This window comes from Aphis gossypii, chromosome X, assembly GCF_020184175.1.
Source record: "Aphis gossypii isolate Hap1 chromosome X, ASM2018417v2, whole genome shotgun sequence".
NCBI classification, from domain to species: Eukaryota; Metazoa; Arthropoda; class Insecta; order Hemiptera; family Aphididae; genus Aphis; species Aphis gossypii.
The window spans coordinates 21,648,643-21,668,147 of NC_065533.1; the positions used below are offsets into that span (position 1 = coordinate 21,648,643).

The 19,505-nt window shown below is 28.3% G+C and overlaps 4 protein-coding genes across 7 annotated transcripts in view; 2 read left to right on the forward strand and 2 right to left on the reverse strand.

Annotated features, from left to right (window-relative positions):
* LOC114119689 (acyl-coenzyme A thioesterase 13-like) overlaps nucleotides 1–19,505 on the forward strand; it is a 47,170-nt gene that overhangs the window by 1,467 nt on the left and 26,198 nt on the right. The window contains exons 2-3 of one of the 2 annotated variants that reach the window (XM_027981349.2): nucleotides 215–423; nucleotides 722–1,122. The exons of the other annotated variant lie outside the window; for it this stretch is intronic. Coding sequence (XP_027837150.1) covers nucleotides 215–423; nucleotides 722–875 — 363 coding nt within the window. The 3' untranslated portion in view covers nucleotides 876–1,122. Of the gene's footprint in view, nucleotides 1–214; nucleotides 424–721; nucleotides 1,123–19,505 lie in introns of those variants that run through there. 2 annotated transcript variants of the gene reach the window in all.
* Nucleotides 2,950–5,772, reverse strand: LOC114119698 (uncharacterized). Of its 2 annotated transcripts, none has more exons than XM_027981366.2 (5): nucleotides 5,598–5,772; nucleotides 5,229–5,526; nucleotides 4,821–5,091; nucleotides 3,513–3,840; nucleotides 2,950–3,449 (listed from the first exon to the last, which is right to left on the reverse strand). In XM_027981366.2, the coding sequence occupies exons 2-4, from the start codon at nucleotides 5,462–5,464 to the stop codon at nucleotides 3,550–3,552; spliced, it is 798 nt and encodes a 265-aa protein (XP_027837167.1). In that variant the 5' UTR covers nucleotides 5,465–5,526; nucleotides 5,598–5,772; the 3' UTR covers nucleotides 2,950–3,449; nucleotides 3,513–3,549. The 2 variants fall into 2 exon arrangements, with proteins under 2 accessions (XP_027837167.1, XP_027837166.1); XM_027981365.2 differs by having other exon boundaries at nucleotides 3,509–3,840; nucleotides 5,598–5,771.
* LOC114119686 (methyltransferase N6AMT1) lies at nucleotides 11,902–15,828 on the reverse strand. Of its 2 annotated transcripts, XM_027981346.2 has the most exons (6): nucleotides 15,465–15,828; nucleotides 14,410–14,465; nucleotides 14,127–14,337; nucleotides 13,975–14,054; nucleotides 12,469–12,734; nucleotides 11,902–12,393 (listed from the first exon to the last, which is right to left on the reverse strand). In XM_027981346.2, exons 2-6 carry the CDS (start codon nucleotides 14,425–14,427, stop codon nucleotides 12,114–12,116), a joined length of 855 nt encoding a protein of 284 aa, XP_027837147.2. In that variant the 5' UTR covers nucleotides 14,428–14,465; nucleotides 15,465–15,828; the 3' UTR covers nucleotides 11,902–12,113. The 2 variants fall into 2 exon arrangements, with proteins under 2 accessions (XP_027837147.2, XP_027837148.2); XM_027981347.2 differs by having other exon boundaries at nucleotides 13,975–14,337.
* Nucleotides 16,693–18,707, forward strand: LOC114119687 (DNA-directed RNA polymerases I, II, and III subunit RPABC5). Its single transcript, XM_027981348.2, has 2 exons — nucleotides 16,693–16,909; nucleotides 18,522–18,707. Exons 1-2 carry the CDS (start codon nucleotides 16,815–16,817, stop codon nucleotides 18,628–18,630), a joined length of 204 nt encoding a protein of 67 aa, XP_027837149.1. The 5' UTR covers nucleotides 16,693–16,814; the 3' UTR covers nucleotides 18,631–18,707.

Below are 19,505 nucleotides of genomic sequence, written 5' to 3' on the forward strand. Positions count from 1 at the left end.
CCAACAATATCATAATAGTAATTGATTAACTGAAAATTCTAATTTGATCGAATGCAAAAATATTAATGTTAGTAAGGTATATGTGGTTTCTTTTGTGACTTATATTTATGGCATTAGATAAATGTAAAATAAAGTATCTATTTAAAATATTATATTTTTAAGCCTAATAAATTAATAAATAAAAAACAAAAAATTTTATTCTATATTTATAAAGGTGGATTTAATATCAGCTGGAAATGGTCAATTAATTGCTGAGATGGTTATTGAAAAACAACATACTAATGCATTTGGTACCCTTCATGGAGGTTTTACAGCTTCCGCATTAGATATTTTGTCTAGTATGGCTCTATTGACTCATCCACGAGTTGTTGAAAACATTGATTCGGTACCTAACAGAGGTGTTTCAGTTGATATTCATGTTTCGTATGTATATTTTTAATGTTATAATTTAAATTATTATGGTGTTTAAACTATGAATAATAATCATAAATATTATGTGATAATTCCTCCACACTAGGCTGTTCATTGAAGTCTCTAATATTTTTTTGCGAGAGTAACAAAATGTAATAAAATGTAATAGATAAAATCATAAATATTTGAAATTATTGCATTTGTTTTGATCGATATAATTACATTTATTATCAGTTTTTAGACATTTTAAATATATTAAACATATTTATTGTGTGTAACTTTTATTAATTTTGTTATTATTTGTTTTTAGGTATTTAAATTCAGCAAAAATTGGTGACCGAATAGTTATTGATTCTGAAACTATTAAACTTGGAAAAAATTTAGCATTTTTAAAAGTAACATTTTTCAGGAAAGATGATAATGTTATCTTAGCTCAAGGTACACACACTAAGTTTGTAGGATGATTTAAAATATTTGGTACATTATGTAAAAGGGATGTGTTTGAAAAATAAATTTCATAGTTATTATTTATTAATAATATTAAAAAATATATTTTAGTTCATAGTCATTAATCAAAATGGTTTCTTTTTTATACTTACTGTTAGGTTGTTGTATTGATTGTTATTAAATATTAATAACATAGTTTTTGCCATTGATATCATATAGTTTTGTGTTGAATCTTTTCAAAATATATATATTTTATTAAGTTTATTGTTTTTTTTTTTTTAGAAAATATCCGACCTTAACAAAGTAGTATAATTTTATGAAAAATGTTTGTAACTTCTTAATAAAATACAATTATATTTTGAATTATTTAAATTTGATTACCAACACATAAAGCATTCAGTATTTGATGTATATTTTTTTAGGTTTATTATATATTTTTTTTAAATTTTATACTATCTGAATAGTTTATTACATAAAACTATGTTAACTGATAAAATACAATTGTAAAATCTTGTAGCTTAGCACTAGCTTTTTTTGTTCTTTTACTTTGCCCAAAATATAAAAATTGGTTTCAGAAATAACCTTATAACTTCTACAGAAAACTTTTTTACTCAGATGCTAAGCTTTAAAATTCATAAGTTACTTAAATGCTCTAATTGCTTAATTAATTAATAATCAATACACGTTTATACTTTATATATCAATCCTAACATAGTCCATTTATGTATATATGTATATCAAAATGTTTTAATTATTTTTTTAATAATTTATTCAGTTGACAGTTTTAAATAATAAAGGTAAATGTTACATTTTCTAATTATTTTTAATTTTAATAGCTTTCATTGCCTAAATATACTATAATAATTTATATCTTATTAATACATATTGTCAAAATACTAAACGCATAGAAAAATCTTCAAGTATGAAACTTCAAACTTCATTTAATGAACTCAAATGGGAATTTTATCCATGAAATTATTAAAGTAACAACTATTATTATTATTATGCTGTATTTAACTCATAAACATAAACTATAATATTATTATTTATATCATTAATATAATACATCCATATTTGGACGTAAATCTAATATAATGATAAACTGATAACTGTTGATGAAAAAAACAGATAAATATGATTATTTTAATTAAAAAACCGACATTAAAAATAAACAAAATGAAAAACAATTATATTATAAAAGTCTTGAAAAAGTACCAGATAGCCTACAATATAAAAATTGTAACCAATGATTTTTAATTTTTTTTAACGACAATAAGAACAACTGATGTACACCTTGTATTAAATTTTCAAGTGTTTTTGGACATTCAAAAAAAAAAAAATTGAAAAATTGAAAATTTCAGTTGTTCATAAATAGCTCAAAGAAAGCCAGATTATTTTAATAAATTTACATTGTAATTATATTTTATAACACTACTTAAACATTTGTGAAAAATTCAAGTATTTACAGTGATACGTTTTTGAGTTACAACTATATTGAAGTATAATTTTTTTTTAAAAAAGCTTTTTATTTTTTCTCCTGACACTGAAGTTAATATTATAATTTTTAATAAAATTGTTAAAATATAACTACAAACACCATAAAAAAAATTAATTTTAATAAATTAAGCTAGTGTAAATTCATCACAAAAAAATTATTGTCTTTATTTATATTAAAATATTGTGCAAGTTCAGAACTATATTTTAAAAATATATACATAAATAATAGTATATAATGTACAAATAACTATACGTAAAATGATTAATAGGCCAGTTATGAATCATTTTTCATTATTAAATTGAGCAGTTGTTTGAGATATGAAAAAAAATTAACTAATAAATAAATAAAATAAAATCAATAACATAGCAAAATAATAAAAATATGGCAATTCATATAATTTAATGATTATTTAGAACATTGGAAGTAGGTAATAAAATTAATTTAGGATTATAATTTATTATTGGAATACTGTTTTTTCTATGATCTTAACAAAACGAATAAAATGTCTACATTGTCAATATCAGTTAGTATGATACTTCACGGGGAAGGAATGAATTATTTAAATTTGAATTTGATAAAAATAAAATCTCAGGTTTTAAATTTAGCAGAGACAAGATAAAATTGTATTTCATAAATCAAATTGTGTTAAAGTTAAACAAACAAATTTATATTATAACAAATATATTGAAAAAATAAATATATCCAAAAAAAAAATTTAACACATTATTCATACACGTGATATAACAATATACTATGTTTATAATAAATTATGTTTTACATATTCTGATAATAACAATTACATAATATTTACATACATATTGGAATGATAATAAAACACATGTACTGTAGTATCATACAATTCAGTCCTAGATGCTGGTTCATCTGGTATCTACTAGACTAATGGATTGTAGGTCATGTTATGGTCCAAGAGCTAGCACCATGCCAAGGATCTACTCATAGAGTTTCCACTAAACTAAATTATTAATAATAATTCATAATGCATTTTGAATGATGGTCTCTATTGATAGCAACAACAAACTTAGGCTGCCACATCAACGTCAGCAGATCACAAAACATTACAGCTATCTAATGCCTATACATAATACACAAATAAATATTCTGTTTATAATATAAAAAGTAAACCATACACACCCACACTTAGACACCATTGAGCCAGTACGACTTATGATTCATCAGGATGTTTTTGTTAATTCTGATGCTGCCGGTGATACTGTTATCACTGTAGCATCTTCCCCAGGTTGTTCTTCCTCTTTATTATCGTCATTAGAATCTATGAGATGCTCTTTTGGTTGATCTTTCTCATTGTTATCTTTTACTTCCTCTTCCCCATCATTTTCTTTTTCATTTTCTTCTTCCAATTCCAGTTCATCTTCTACACCGGTTACCACAGTTTGAGGCTCTAGGAGTGATCGTCGATTGTTGTGCTCACGACCTATTCGATGAGAGAGTGCACGTAAGCGTTCCTGTGTTATTAGCATTATAAACAAACAAAAATACATAAATAAATAATTTTATCTTGGCTATGAATTTACTGCACCAAGCATTTTACACATAAACATACTGTAATAACTAATATAAATTATTACATGCACAAAAAAAAAAAAATTAAATAATAGTAGATAATGTACATTATAATACATTTTATATTCTAACAAGTAATTTTCATAATAAGATTAATAAACTTCTACATTATTTGACTTAAGAGGACGTGATACCCGCAGTGTTGTCTCTGTCTTATACATGCGTAACATAGTTAAAAATTGTTTTGCGCGGGACAACATTACTCCCTCGATATTTATATCAAAATTACCAAAATTTTAATTTGCATTGAGAAGAACTTTACCAGTGATGTAGGGTTTTTAGTTTTTTGATAGTACTAACCAATAATTTTTAATAACTATTGGTTACTACTAATTTCTTAATAATTAATGGTTACTTCTATCAAAAAACTAAAAACCCTACATCACAGGTTAAGTTCTTCTCAATGCAATTTAAATTTTTGGTAATTTTGGTATAAATGTCGAGGGAGTAATGTTGTCCTGCACAAAACACTTTTTAACTATATTACGCGTGTATAAGACAGAAACAACACATGCGGGTATCACGTCCTCTTAAGAATCATATACAATAGTGATTAAATTGGACATAAGGACAAAGTTTCACTACCAGATGGTTGACTCTGAGGAGATTAAGAATGGATATTACTTGACTATCGCTAAACATCTATTTTACAATATTGATAGTTCAAGTGAAATACAATAACTAAAATAACTGAAATAAGCAGTAATATGTAAGATTTTTTCAAAGGTAATACAATTGTTTCAAGTACATTCTCAAAATAACCTAACTACTTCACTCAGACAATAATGGTATAGTTACAGTAAAAGAAAGGAGAAACTAGAAATAGTAGTATATATAGTAGTACTAGTAGCAGAAATGATACCTGTGTAGACTCCAGTATATTTCCCACAACGGCTATCTTGGCACGTGCATCACACAATCTACGAGCATACCCATCTAGTAGGACACAAGTGTCAGTAGTGGTTTTCGTTGTACCAGTGGCTGTAGATGAAATGGTCTTGTCGGCAGAGACTGGCAACTGTGGTGATGATATCGACGCTGTAGCAAACAAGTAGTCGTGCTGTGCTAACGACAGGCGCTTGAGCTCGGTAGCCAACGAGTCAAGCTGCAGTTTCAAGTCAAGTTGGCTTAATCTAACAATAACATAAATAACAGAAACGGTAATAAATTGTACAATAAAAACTATTAAGTGGGCATCACTATTTACAGTAGCCTATTCTTGTTAGTTGGTTTTTAGTGTAGAATAAAAATATTATCATCACATATTTACCTAGTGGACTGAACGGATGCATCCAAACGGTCAACACACGGCCTGAGCAAACTGGCAACCAGGCCATCAGCTAGAGTGTCACGAGTTGCCTCTGACGCGGCGGCAGCAGCAGCGGCTGCTTCGTCCAAGTCTTCATCATCTGGTGAATAGTCTGTTGTGACTGTTTCCGAACAGTTCAACGGCAAGTCCAGGACGGTGGCACCGACAGTCCCAGCAGCAGAAATTTCGTTATCCATGGACTGCACAGATCTGGGTTGGCTCAAGTGCGGTTGTGAAGTTCAACAATAGCGCAAGTTTTCTGTACACCAAACGTGTTGAATGATGTATTTAAATAGTCAATTATATGACAATTTATGCATATATACTTACGAGATGAAATGCAGATATTAGAACTAAGTTAAACTTGGACTGTGAACGTTTACACAAGGCGTGGCAACAAGTACTAAAACGTAGTTAAATAATTAATATTAAATATGGTAATTATAATATTAAAGTATCGTCAAACGCGTGTACACAACCAGCGTTTCTGTCAATTCGTCTGATAACTGATAACAGTTAAACAACATTATCGCGATAACGAAGTCATTATCAGCGGGACTATGAAGGTATGACGACGAATGACGATCACGATGACGAGTTATAGGTAGTAGGGAGTAGGGACGACTATTATTATCTAATAAGCTTTAACTTTAAATTTGTATTAAACTTTGAAATAATAATCACATTTATTTAATTAATGAAACTCATGAGTAGGGTTCGAAAATTGTAGGAGTTACTTATTATATTGCATGTTATACATCCACTGATCCACTTGATTTATATCAAGACCAAGTTTTAAATCTAATCTATAATATTATGGTAAATTTAAAATCGAAAATGTAAAATGCATATTATTTTGTCTATTTTAGGGAAATGATGCATATTTCATTGATTTTCATACGCTGTAGGTATGTAGTTAAAATTTTCTATAAAACTGACTAGACTATACAACTGAAAATCATTTTCGTAGATGATTAATAAATTATCATCATTGAATATCCATTTGACGACAATGGTGCTATATACATTTAATTTAATTTAAAATATTATCTAGTCGTCGATAATTCATATCGATAATTTAAAACATTTTTTTTTTCGAAACTGAACAATTTTTTTTTTTGCATATTTTCATATTTTACATTTTTTTTATCGCATATTTGCACGGGTATATATTTTGCCTGGTTTTGCTCATATAACAATAACTTCCGACTTCTACTCGTGAGTCATGATTTATGATATTTTAATACAACCTAAATCCATAGAACATAATTACTATCTCATAATAAAATAAGTCGAATTTTGCCGACATTCCAATTTATCAATATTATTATGACAATATTTTGGTTATGATATAATATGATTTGAGACTCGACCTACAACGTAGGTACTACATCGTGCAGGCCTTAACTGCAATTTTCTATTAAATACTAAATTATTGTACTAGACTACTAGAGCTTTAATATTTTTTAAAGAATTATGTCATTCCTGTGTCTTATCTATGATAATGTATATCTAGAGCTTTTAGTGTAGAATGTTTATTTACTATTAAGTGGTTAAGTCTTGCACCAACATGTCAGTGGTGAAATATGTAACATGCGTGTACGGTGTACCGTGTACCTATATATTACGTTTATGATTACAGCCTTGTGAAATGTGAATTGTGGCTTTTAAGCTTAAAAATGTACTTTATATAGGTACAAGGTACCTATTATAGATTATCATTTATCAACATTCAAGGTTAATGCATTATAAAGAATGCTTTACTTCTAAACTTAAGAAAAAACAGGAGGGAGAGTAATACAAATAATACGGTTATGGTATATCATTGCTGGAAACACCGTTGACCGTCGTAAAGTATGTTGCCTCAATTAGTAATTACAGATGGTAAATAGAAATTTTACATAATATATTATTTTTAAAAATTAATAATAAGCTTTCATAATAAATATCTACTAATTACATCTTCTAGAAAATTAATTCCATATCATCTGATTTAATAAATACCATGGATACAGCACCGCATGTACTTTGTTCAAAGTTACGTATTATAAACTAAATATAAAAGAATTAGCATCAAAAATGTATAACAACAAAAATCACATCAAACGAATTAATAAATACTTTAGTATAATTTTAAATACTTATATTACTTATATTAAATACCTATCTTATCTGTTTACAATACTTAAATACATTTAAATTGGGCAACACATTAAAAAACAAATTTTTCTTATTTATATACTTTATATATTATATATAATATTTTTATAGTTTAATGATACAAAAGGTACAACAAGAAAACAATCTTCCACCTTTGTTGTACTATGTAGTAGGTATAGGTAATTTCTTATTCGTGCGCAGATAGTTTTCAACTTAAAAATGAAGAGTACATAAACTATAATTTAAAAACAAAATATTATTTTGTTTTTTATAAAATACACATTGAGTGTGATATATTTGGGGATGTAATTATAATGCATCACCTATTTAACAAAGTAAAAATAATTCAATTTAAAAATGTATGAAAAAAGATAACCTGCCTTATTTAACAAATAACTAGAATTTCTAATCAATTCAAAATTATAAGATAAGTTTATTTGCGTATTAAACAGGATGATTTATAAAATTATCGATAAATAATGAAAAAAATTATTAAATATGCCTCAATATAGCAAATAAATTAGAAATATGCATAAATATACGACATTAAATTTGAGAATTTAATTTTTTTACTATAAAACATATTAATTGAATTTTTATATCACTACTAGGTATGTTTTACTATATCTAAGATGGATATAAAAATGCTATAAATAAGTCCCAAACATTTTTCACATCTATGCAGTATGAATAATTAAATACTTACTTTACATTGTAAAAAAAGTTATAACATAAATTAATGTAACTATGTATTATATTTATATTTATATTTTTACTAAAAAAATGCGCGTTTAATAACTATTAGAAAATAACCACTAAATTTTGAGTTTTATATTATTTTTTCTTTTATGTATAATAATGTGTTTTGTTTATTAATTAAATAAAATTATTACATGAACAAGATTATAAGCTATAAAGTAAAAAAAAATCAAAAAAAATCGATCAATATTTGTTGTTGGCTTTTGAAAGCAAACCATTTTTAAGGGGTCGTATTTAGGCAATATTCGATGTCCTCCGTGAGTTAAATGTAACTGTGTGTTGTGACTGATCATTAGTGTGCGTGAGTTCTTCGAACGCTTTTTGTAATTAAAGATAGATTACGACCAAGATTCTTGGAAGTCAGTAACTACATACGCGCAGTCACACATGACTAGATTTTGCGATAGAAAAAGTTTTTACATTGAAAATCCCAAAAAGCGGAAGACAAAATCACCCAGTATCAAGTACGATTTTAATTTTTAAAAATTTATAATTAATTGAATTCCTTATTCTCTCTTCTAGGTTTTGTTTGTAGGAAATGGATCTTCTATTTTTTGTGTTGTATAATTACTGTAATAACAAATGAATTATATTCATGTATAATTTTTTTTCAACATTCACCTTTTTTTAGTTATTAGTGTTACAAAAAAAAAAAAAATTAAAATCCACTTCCTAGAAAAGCTAGAAAAGAGATTAGAGAATAAAGAATTCAAATATGTTTTCAAAATTGAAATAGGAATTTTGTTACTGGGTACGTTTTTCTTCCGCTTATTGGTATAAACTTTAAATGCACAAAAAAACGACCCGCTTTCAACAGCCTTAAGGAATTATAATTTGGAAGAGGGTTTAATAAAGTTATACAATCATACAAATTTATCTAATTCTTCATCCTAATAAATGTATTTAAGTATTTAACACGTTCAACATTTTTCATAAATCCAAAACCACCGATGTCATAATTTTGTGGGATTTATGCGTATTTTAGTGAAGTGATTTTCAAATTTTAAATATTACACGTTAAATTATTTTACCAGTTGTCCAGTTGTATATAATATTATTTTTCGGAAGTCGATTACCTCATCGGTATAGGTACTTGCTTACGACGAACATAGACATGGTTTCCACGTATTTGTAAGTCGTACGATTTAGTATTTATATGCGCAATGCGCAATAACTTATAAACATAACATACCTAATAAGTAGCGGGCCTTGGTTTCTTTCGATTCAATTCCAGTAATTCCACCGATAATTATTTTACAAATCGTCGGTTTTCTACTCATTGTACCGGTATATTGTATTCATATTTAAAGTACAATATTAGTTTGAGTGTACCTAATAACTAACGTTTATATTATTATTCAAATATACAGGCACATTTCGGTAAGCACCTATATAGCGTATACTGTATAGTATATACTTATATGACGTGAAACGTATGTTCAGTTTTTGTGAGGTGGCCCTATTAGATTTTAATCATTTATTTGACTTTTATACTTTTCATTTTTGCAACGTTAAACGTTTATTAGTTAAATTGGTGTGTAATTATATTTTTCGTACATTTGTATAAAGAATAATATTATTTTATTATAGAGTTATAAATGTGACCCGCCATAGAGACGTAGAGGGAATTTAACGCGTTGTCGACAACAATAATTCTTAGAACGCTCAGTTCTGGTTATTAGCTATGATTACAATATTACGAATTGAATGGTGCATTTAGTTTTGCGTTTGGTCTAAAAATACATCTGTTATTTCAATAATTTTTCCCGGAATGTAAAGAAGGAACCGATGTGATTTTACGTTTATTAATTTAATACCAACGTAATATAATATACTGGATCGTCAGTAATAAATGGAATTTAATTAAACCTAGAAGATTTTAATTAAAATATTATTTAAAAGTTATAAACAAATATATTCATAGTTTCTACAATGATATTATTATACAGCAACTCACCGACAATATATAAGATTAAACTACTAATTAATATAATATAATATTAAATAACATAATATTATTAGTTATTGAGTATACGAAAATATATGTGTAGGTTGTAAAATGATATAAAGAGTGTAACGGAAATAAATGACAATTAACACAAATTAGTAATTACAGCAGTCGACCGGAAATCGTTGCGGCGACGCGGTAACGGCACGGTGAATAGGCCGCGGTATTGAACGTGTTAAATGGATACCAAGAGGAACATTCTCAGAAATAGTCTAATGTACACTATATAATCATATTATATTATTATACATAATTAAGCGGAAGTACCTTAAGTTTATTATTATCTTCTGGTATTAATAAAATGAAATAATATTGATAGCCCTATGTTCAAATAATATTAATATGGTGAAAACAACTTAGTGGTTTTCGATTACAATATGAAATAATTGAAGTGTTAACTATTCTTTTCCCAGTTTTTGAATTTGAAATTATATGTATCTATTTTATGAATAAATCTTGGTAAAAGCATTTCATTACAATTCGTAAAAAAAATATACATAAAATTATATATTGGTAAAATAGCTGACGAATAAAAAAACCAAGGTTAAAAATATGATTGAGATAGGAATTATTCTATATTATATTTAAGGTTTATCTAATTTAAGAAGATGAACATACATTTTTTGTGTCAAACCGGGAATATTAGAATGTATAATAACGAGAAATTAAGCAAAATAATAATAATATATAATTTTGTTTTAATTAGTAAAACATCAATAGAAACAAAACTAGAAGCAGTTTGTTCTTTGCTAGAAGTAATCTAAAGAAACTTAATACCAACTAAAATAATATGAAACATGTAGTTTGTTTTAATAAAACATAAGGTACACAAATACCTTTAGTGGCAAATAATAAATAAATAAGCGGTCGGGCAACACAAATGCGTGATACAGTTGTAGTTAGAAGTTATAACACACAAAAACTAAAGTGAATGACCATATTGAATTATAACACTGAATCATAATAATTATAGTACATGTATTCTATGTTAAAAATTCTTGTATACTCGTATTATAAAATTAAAATTAACTTATCTATTATTACAAATTACAAAGGTTAGCTACATGAGTGCTTTTCATGTGGGTTTATGGAGCTAAAAAAAATAATAATAATACATTTCAACATTACAAATGCATATTTTAAAAATCCTATTTTATAAAAATATAAAAATTAACCGAATAATCACTATTTCAATAATATGAACAACAAATTATTAGAGATCGTTATTCACTTAAAAATTAAACATGCCAACTACTCAAAGATTATTATAATTTTTATTAAGTAATATAAAATATACTTGAAAACACAGTAAAATGCAGTAAAAAATACTTTTATTACTTAACTATGTATAAAATATACCACAAAAATATTTCAACTTTATCCATTGGTAGTATTTTACAACTTGTATAATTCTTAATAAATTCATACATTTATTTTAAATTAGAAATTAAATATAATTACCGACTTGGATTTTCAAATTTTTTATATAAAATGAATAATTAACAATATAAGAGTATAAATGAGTCATAATAATAATGTTTTCATTAATAAATTGGCTTCAAAGTTTAACACAGTATTTAATAAATAATGAAATAGATAAACAACAACAAAATAAAAATAAGTTAAAAAGTTAAATGAATGGTCTTTTTTGTAGCACAGATATTTTATATTCTACAAAACAGGAAAAAATTTATATTTACTTGTAAATACTAAATAGACTCTGAATTAATACTTTAATTGAACAGACTTATATAATACACAGTATTACAGAAATAAAATGGATAGCACAGCAAGTGCACATAATTAAATAAAATGATAACAATATGTTAAATATTATAAATGAAGTATAAATATAAAGGAATGTTAATAAAATAAATACACAATGTTAGTAGTCAGTCTGACATAATGTGGGATAAAAATCAATTAAAATCAATAGGTCGATATATTCGGTATACAGATAAGTTTTCCCCGGGTACTTTTCGGGACAAAATGTGGGTGCATATTAACGGTCTGTTAGCAGGGCTGCTTCCAAAAGTTGTCAACTCAACACTATTTAAGTCATCATGATAAATATTCTGGTCAGTTCGGTCACGCCGGGCTTGCATTTCATCTCGCACCAGTGCGTTATAATTGTAATCAATCATCAGTGCATAGAATACTCCATATTCTGACAGAAGATCAGCTGCCTGATGCAGGGCTCTAGTTAAAAATTATACAAAAATAATTAAAAAATTGACAAAGTTATTAAGGAGATGATGAGATACTCATACTAACCTTTTAAGCACATCTACACCATCTGGGCCACCACCCAGCCAAGCACCATCTTCTATTGATGCTAGCTTTCGATCATTAGCTTCCTTGTCTTTAGCATCAATTACTGTAGGAGTTGGAGCTTGTTCACCTTCAGGGCCTCGGACATATGGGGGATTGAATAAAAGTATATCTATGGGGCCATACACTTCTTTGTTGGAGCCATTATTAACATTTGATGTTTCAGGATGTCGCATCCATGTGAGTAAGTCGCCACGTATTGCATCCACCTAGATATAAAAAAAGTCAGTTGCAATAAATATATTTAGTTTGTAACAGTCTCACCATTCAAGTTTGTTATCTCTCACCATTCATAATAATAAATACATCATATAATTAATATAAAGTAATGAGTTTTTTTAAAGATGTAATATAAATTAAAAAATTATCAAGTTTTTTTTACAATAAAATTATTTGAGGCAATATAATATAAAACATGAAAGGTTTGAATTAAAGAGTTATCCTGCAGTAGTAACACTTATGTAAAAATAAATAATATATAAGTGATAATAAAAATAATGAGTCGAAAAAAGCTTTCATGAAATTCTGAAATTTTTTTTGAGCTATTTATTGATAACTGAAAATTTTGATTTTTCTGAGAATTTTTTTTGAAGTGTCGATAAAAAAATGTCGGATGGCCAAAAAAACTTGAAAATTTAATAAAAGGTTTCTTATTGTAAATAAAAAAAATCAAAAATTGTTGGTCACAATTTTTTTTTATTAACGTTTATAGTTCAAATTTAAACGATATATGTCAAAATCGCGAATAATTTGCAAGTAATTTTGTAGTTGCAAAATCATTAATTTTTTTTGGGGTTTATATCTAAGGTTAAAAAATTCAATACAAGTTTTCCTTCGAATAGCTATAGAAAAAACTCGAAACATCATGATAGGAAAAATTTTAAGTGTGTTTGAATTTTAAATTTTTACGAAATACCTAGCGTAACAATAACAATTTATCCTCAACAATTTTAAATATTTGTTATTATTCTCAAAAAGTTTAAGTCGTAGATACTTGAAAATTTTACCAGTTATTAAGATTGGCACTTTCTTTACATGATGTAATTTTCATAATATTTCACTTATTTTATTCTATTTATAGGCATTTGAAATATTGGTAATTGTTTTTTATTTTTTTATTAAAGTATCGAAAAAATTTATTATTAACTGGCAATTATATCCTAGAAAAATTATAGAACCATGTTTAATATATTGGTTAATGATAATATGATATTTTCAATAGTCATTGAGCAAATTAACTATGAAACTTTCCTTAATTAAACAGCATTTATCATTGAACATCTATTTTTCAGGAAATATGTGTGTCCTGCATTATTTTTAACATATAAAGCTTTTCAACTGCTTTAATTAATAAATTGGGATAAAAATATTTTTGTTAGAATAAATCAATTTGGAGATAATAAACCAATATCTAAATATTTAAAAATGGTTAAAAAAATATTTACTCACTTCAACATCATTAAGTTTGCATGTCATAATGGTTTTACGACAAGCAGTTGGGTTCATATCTATAGCAATACAGTGAGCTCCTACAGCAATTGATGAAAGTGTATCAGAGAAAGCCTTTGATATAGCAGCAGTAAGGATGCCAAAACCACTACCTAATTCAACAACCAGCAGTGGTCCACACTTGGCAGTCGAATCAACAACCTTGTTAGTTTTTGACAATCGAGTACTTATCACTTGCTCCAGATCTAATTCCAAAACATCTAACATCAGAAAGGTATCTTCAGACGGTTCATACACTGCAGGGGCGGTAATGAATTCCTCATTGTTTTCGTCTAAAGGAATATTATCCGAAACCGTGTAAGCCTATACGAACAAATCAAACGAATATGATTAAATCGAGAACCTGAACCAGTGTCAGATGTCGGTTATACTTACAGGTGTGTTGATAATCATATTGGATTGTATAGTGGCCCTCGATCTACTTCTTGTCGCTAGAAATTAAACAAATACATAAATAAAAAATTTAATTAACCGGTCACGTGTTAGGTACATAGCCAAGGGGGCCTAAGTGGGCCCGGCCCACCCTAAATTTGCTGTGGCCTTGGGCCGGCCCATCCAATTTAATATTAATTCTTAGCTCAATCTTCTCGTAGATTACTTAACATCGATTTAGGGAGTAAAAAAATTGTTCACTTAATTTGACAATAAATAATAATTAACACAGTTGTATTATTTTATTGAGAAATCCATTTAGTACCTAATCTGCATTACTGTGATAAATTGTGTACTATGATATGTGTATTGTCAACTATTAGTATATACTATTATAATAATATAATATTGATTATATTCATGAAAATACTATATATCAATACTATATTATCAAAGTCACTAAAACTCTAGACATGGATATGTTTAATGACAGATTTTCTACAAATCATATAAATTGGAAGAATTATTTTATAATAAATTTAAATTAGTAGATAATTTGTCAAGTATTATTTATACAAACTGTGTACAAATATAACAATAACATTGAATATTTTGACTGATTTTTATTTATATGCACTGATGTGTTTTTAATACCAAAGTACTACTACATATTGTTTCAATCTGTTTATTTGTATTTAATATTAGGTTTCATAAATCAACAAATAACTGCCACTTGTCAGCAATATAACCACTTTTTTTTTATTTCTTAAATATTTTATACCATGTCATACATAACAAACAGTAATGATAATAATGCAATAATAATAATAATAATAGTAAGTAATAGGTTTAATTATAATTTATAAAGAATCAATAAAAAGTTATTAATTTTTATTAAGAGGAAAGGTAAATGATAGGCACTTTTGTACCCCAGTAAAAAACGTAGGGCCAGACGCTCTTTTTTTGTGTATAACGGGCTAAATGAATTTTCCCACCCGACGGAAATTGTCTGGCTACGTGTAGCTGATCGCGTTTACAAATTTCAAGGATTCTATTACCTGGTGTACGATGACGAGACGATTGACGTACTATCCACCCGAGCAAGTAGTGCGGCGGTCAACCGACGCAAAACGTCTGGCTTAAGCGGCAGCAGCCGTGCGATCGGCCAACAGTTCTTCTTCGGCCTGCAGCGCTTCGGCTACGATCTCTGCCAACGCTTCGGCGGCGGCCGCTGCTGTCGCGGCTGCAGTCACCGCTATCGACGCAGAGATGTTGGCCGCTTTGGACGCGTCCGCGGCTTCCGCCAAAGTGGCGGCGTTGGCTGCTACGGTGGCTGCGGTCGCTGCTTCTTTGGCCGCGGTCGCCGCGAATATGGAAGCCTCGGCAGCTGCAAACGCGGCGTACGATATGTCTTCCATTAATGATTATGTCACCGTGCCGGACGGGACCGACAACGCTCTCGTATTGGTCACAGAACGGATTCGTGCGGTTTACGCGACGATGTTGTCTGTAGCGATCAACGACGAGAGAGATTAATAATAATAACAACGATAATACGCCAAAGATATTTTACGTAGCGTTCAGCGGCGCAACGGACCGAACGACATCGACAGACGGGCGAAGAACCGGATATGCGAATGCTGCGGCAGTCGTCGACGACGCTCACGATCGTTAAAATGGCCGACCGACGGGAAAACCGATACTGACCCGAGTCCAACGAACCTGTCCTCGCCGGTCTCGATTCGGCCGGTCGTTTGAATATTATTATCGTAATCCGTCGGCGTCGGTCGGCGCCGGCAACGTTCAAACGATCCGGTTTATACACTGGCTCGCGGCTTCCCGTGCGATCAGCTGCTGTGGAGGGGAACACGTGATAGGGATACGATTATATAATTAATTATTCCACTGCGTAATAGGCTTGGAGGTGGTGGCTGGGCTATGCTATAGTTGTTGACGTTCGCTTATTTTGTCGCCGAAGTCGTATACCACGTTTTCGTCGGTGCGCCGCGCCACCGGCGCCGACAGCTGTTCACTCGTTCGAGAAACGGGAGCGGCTTAATTCTTCCAAAATACGGTTGTTCCAACGTCCGATTTTCCCGATTTTGCGAATAAATAAATTGAGAGAATAATTTAATTGCCGTTTAAATAGTTTTTCAAAGAAAATGTATTTTTCGGAATGAATATAATCAGAGAATTAATTTTTGCGTAGAAAAAAAATTGGGAGAATCGGTAGCGATCCGTTCGAAAGGGAACGTATCGGCCGCAACATTGATCCCGAATTCTATATAAGTATATAACCCGCGTTCGTTGTTCGTAGATAACAACCGTAATATTTTACGATTGTGTGTTTTGTGTTTATTCGTGTAATTTAGCGAATTTAAAAAGTTATTTGCCATAAATCTATCAAAATGATCATTCCGATCCGGTGCTTTACGTGTGGAAAAGTCATAGCAAACAAATGGGAGAGTTATCTGGGCTTACTACAAGCCGAATACACAGAAGGGTGAGTTGTATAAAATATCTAATGTTAAGTATGATAGTATGAATATTGGTTAGATTAATATTGTGTATGTGTCGGTTTAGAAATGAGCAAACTTTACCGGTGGAACCCCCTACGTCATTATTAATTTCTGTTTACTGAGCACCTACTGAATATAAAAATATTATTAGTTATAGGTATACAAAATTCCTTTTGCATACTAGTGAATGTCTAACACTATTAAACTGCTTTTGCTTTTGTCAATTATTGAAGTGTCTTAAAACTTTCGCTTCTTTATTTTAAGAGGATGTCAGCACATAGTTAATTTTCTGTCTTTGACCCATGCGCAGTATAGACTAAATGCATTTACGGAGAATTTTTTTTTTATTTTTTGAGTAATCAAAGAGTAAATTTATCCATTACAAAAACGATACAGAATAATATTTTTGAGAGTATGACTTATCGATTTATCTAAATATTGTCTCAAAACAATCTAAATTTACAATATTTTGATTTTTGATTTCAAAAGTTGAATACAAAATCAAATAACAAATAACAATAAATATAAAACTGATGTGTCGTACTCTCGAAAATATTAGTCTTTATAGTTTTTGTAATAGGTGATTTTACTCTAAGATAACTCAAAAACCATAAAAAAAAAACTATTTTATGTGAAAGAGTTTTATCTTTGTTGCATGTGGGTCTGAGAGAGAAAACAAATATTACCCTGACATCCTCTTAATGTTTTATGCTGGGTTATATTAATAATCGTTTAACATTTAATGAATCAATTATGAGTTGAAGTAAGATTGTTATACATCATGGTCTGGGACTGTATTGGTTTTAAATATAGAGCTATAATGTCCTAAAAAGTGTTTTAGGACAGCTAGTTATTCCTGAGTAAAACTTCTATAATTTATCTTAACATTTTTTCTTAGAACTAAATATTTCTATAGTAGATAATATTGTTTTGATAGATAATTGATAAATAATCGAGATGATTATTTGATTGATTGATTAAATTTATTTTTAAAAGTATTTTCCTTGCTTGATGATTTATACATTATTTATTATGTATAAAATCAGGATTGCATTATTGATATTTTCCATCCAGAAAATTAAAGCACCCACAATAGCAATTTATTTTCTTTTTTATGTTCTCCAGTATTTTTGTAGATGTTTACCAATAACCCAATAACCATTCTATAGATATTATGGCCTTAAATTAAAAAGTTATAAATGCAGTACAAATTAGTTAGACTATCAGCTAAAAATTAATTTAAATCTTATACCTAATTTTATAGTTGAGCAATGCAATGTATATTGTCTAACAATTTAATAATATGTTAATTATTTATTTTAAAACATCTGACATACAACTTAATAACTAAGCTTCTTGTAAAGCAACTTACTTTTAATGAAATATCTGTCTTAAATATTTATAATGTGGCCTATAGAGTAGGCATCGGGTAAGTTTCTGATTTTTCAGTATGTAATTTTGTCCTTGCATATATTAGATTATTCATTATTTCTGTATTATTTAATGTGATTATATTACATTCACAATTAACCAACAATAAAATATGTGCATTAGTATGATTTATCTATCATTTTTATGTATCTTTATTTTTTTCAGTGATGCTTTGGATGCCCTTGGACTTAAACGATATTGTTGTAGACGTATGTTACTCGGTCATGTTGATTTAATTGAAAAACTTCTCAATTATGCGCCGCTTGAAAAATGATTTGCTAAAACAATTTTGTACTAATTATAATTTTTTTTTTTTTTTTTAATAAAATAATGTCAATATAAAAAATGTAATTTATTGTGTATTATTTATTCACGTATATTAAGCAACAATTTTTAATTAATAAAATCTAATCTATGAATATAATATTTACTGGTATATGATGTTTTTTTAAAGTTATTACAAAATTATGGCACAACCAGAAGAGCTGTCCTTAGAGAATGTATGTGAATTAACTATATAATTTAATTGATTGATATAAAATATTACATAGTGGAAAAAGTTAAAGCTACTTACTTTTGCTGTCAGTGTCAAACCCTTACAGTAGGTAGCATACAAGATGAGTACCCACCAAATTTTAATTTATGATTTACGTATATAAATGGATTTGTTCTTACTGACAGTGAGTCACTATAGAGCCTTATAGTTTATAGGCACCATAGACTTGGCATTTTGACAATACTGTAGAACTTTGATTATCTGAACTTCAATCAACCGGACGAGAGAAAAAAAAAGCAAAAGTCGGCTTTTTTTAGTTTTAAAATATGTCACATATTATAAATAAAGTTTATTTTGTTTCAGTTAAATATTTTAGTAAAATTATTTGATTATGGTTATGAATTTTAAATTATATACGTGCATATTAATAATAAATACATACACACAATATATTCATACAATTATATAACCTTTGGTGTGTCATATGTCAATCATCATATTTGCTTATCAGGACCACCATTGACATTAATTAGTTCGGATAATCGGAGTACTACTGTACCTTTATTTTATAATGTAAGTGCATACTAAGAAAATATTAGCGAAATATGTATTTTAAAGAGGTACTTACGGGTTTGTGTTTAGTTAGTAAAGGG

Coding starts and splice junctions, on each gene's coding strand:
- LOC114119698 (XM_027981366.2), bottom strand. CDS start 5,464: ATGGATAACGAAATTTCTGCTGCTGGGACTGTCGGTGCCACCGTCCTG. Junction 5,092..5,228: donor GCATCCGTTCAGTCCACTAG/GTAAATATGTGA, acceptor TGTTATTGTTAG/ATTAAGCCAACTTGACTTGA. Junction 3,841..4,820: donor ATATACTGGAGTCTACACAG/GTATCATTTCTG, acceptor CTAATAACACAG/GAACGCTTACGTGCACTCTC.
- LOC114119686 (XM_027981347.2), bottom strand. Junction 12,735..13,974: donor GCAAACTTAATGATGTTGAA/GTGAGTAAATAT, acceptor TTTTATATCTAG/GTGGATGCAATACGTGGCGA. Junction 12,394..12,468: donor GGTGTAGATGTGCTTAAAAG/GTTAGTATGAGT, acceptor ATTTTTAACTAG/AGCCCTGCATCAGGCAGCTG.
- LOC114119687 (XM_027981348.2), top strand. CDS start 16,815: ATGATCATTCCGATCCGGTGCTTTACGTGTGGAAAAGTCATAGCAAAC. Junction 16,910..18,521: donor CAAGCCGAATACACAGAAGG/GTGAGTTGTATA, acceptor TATTTTTTTCAG/TGATGCTTTGGATGCCCTTG.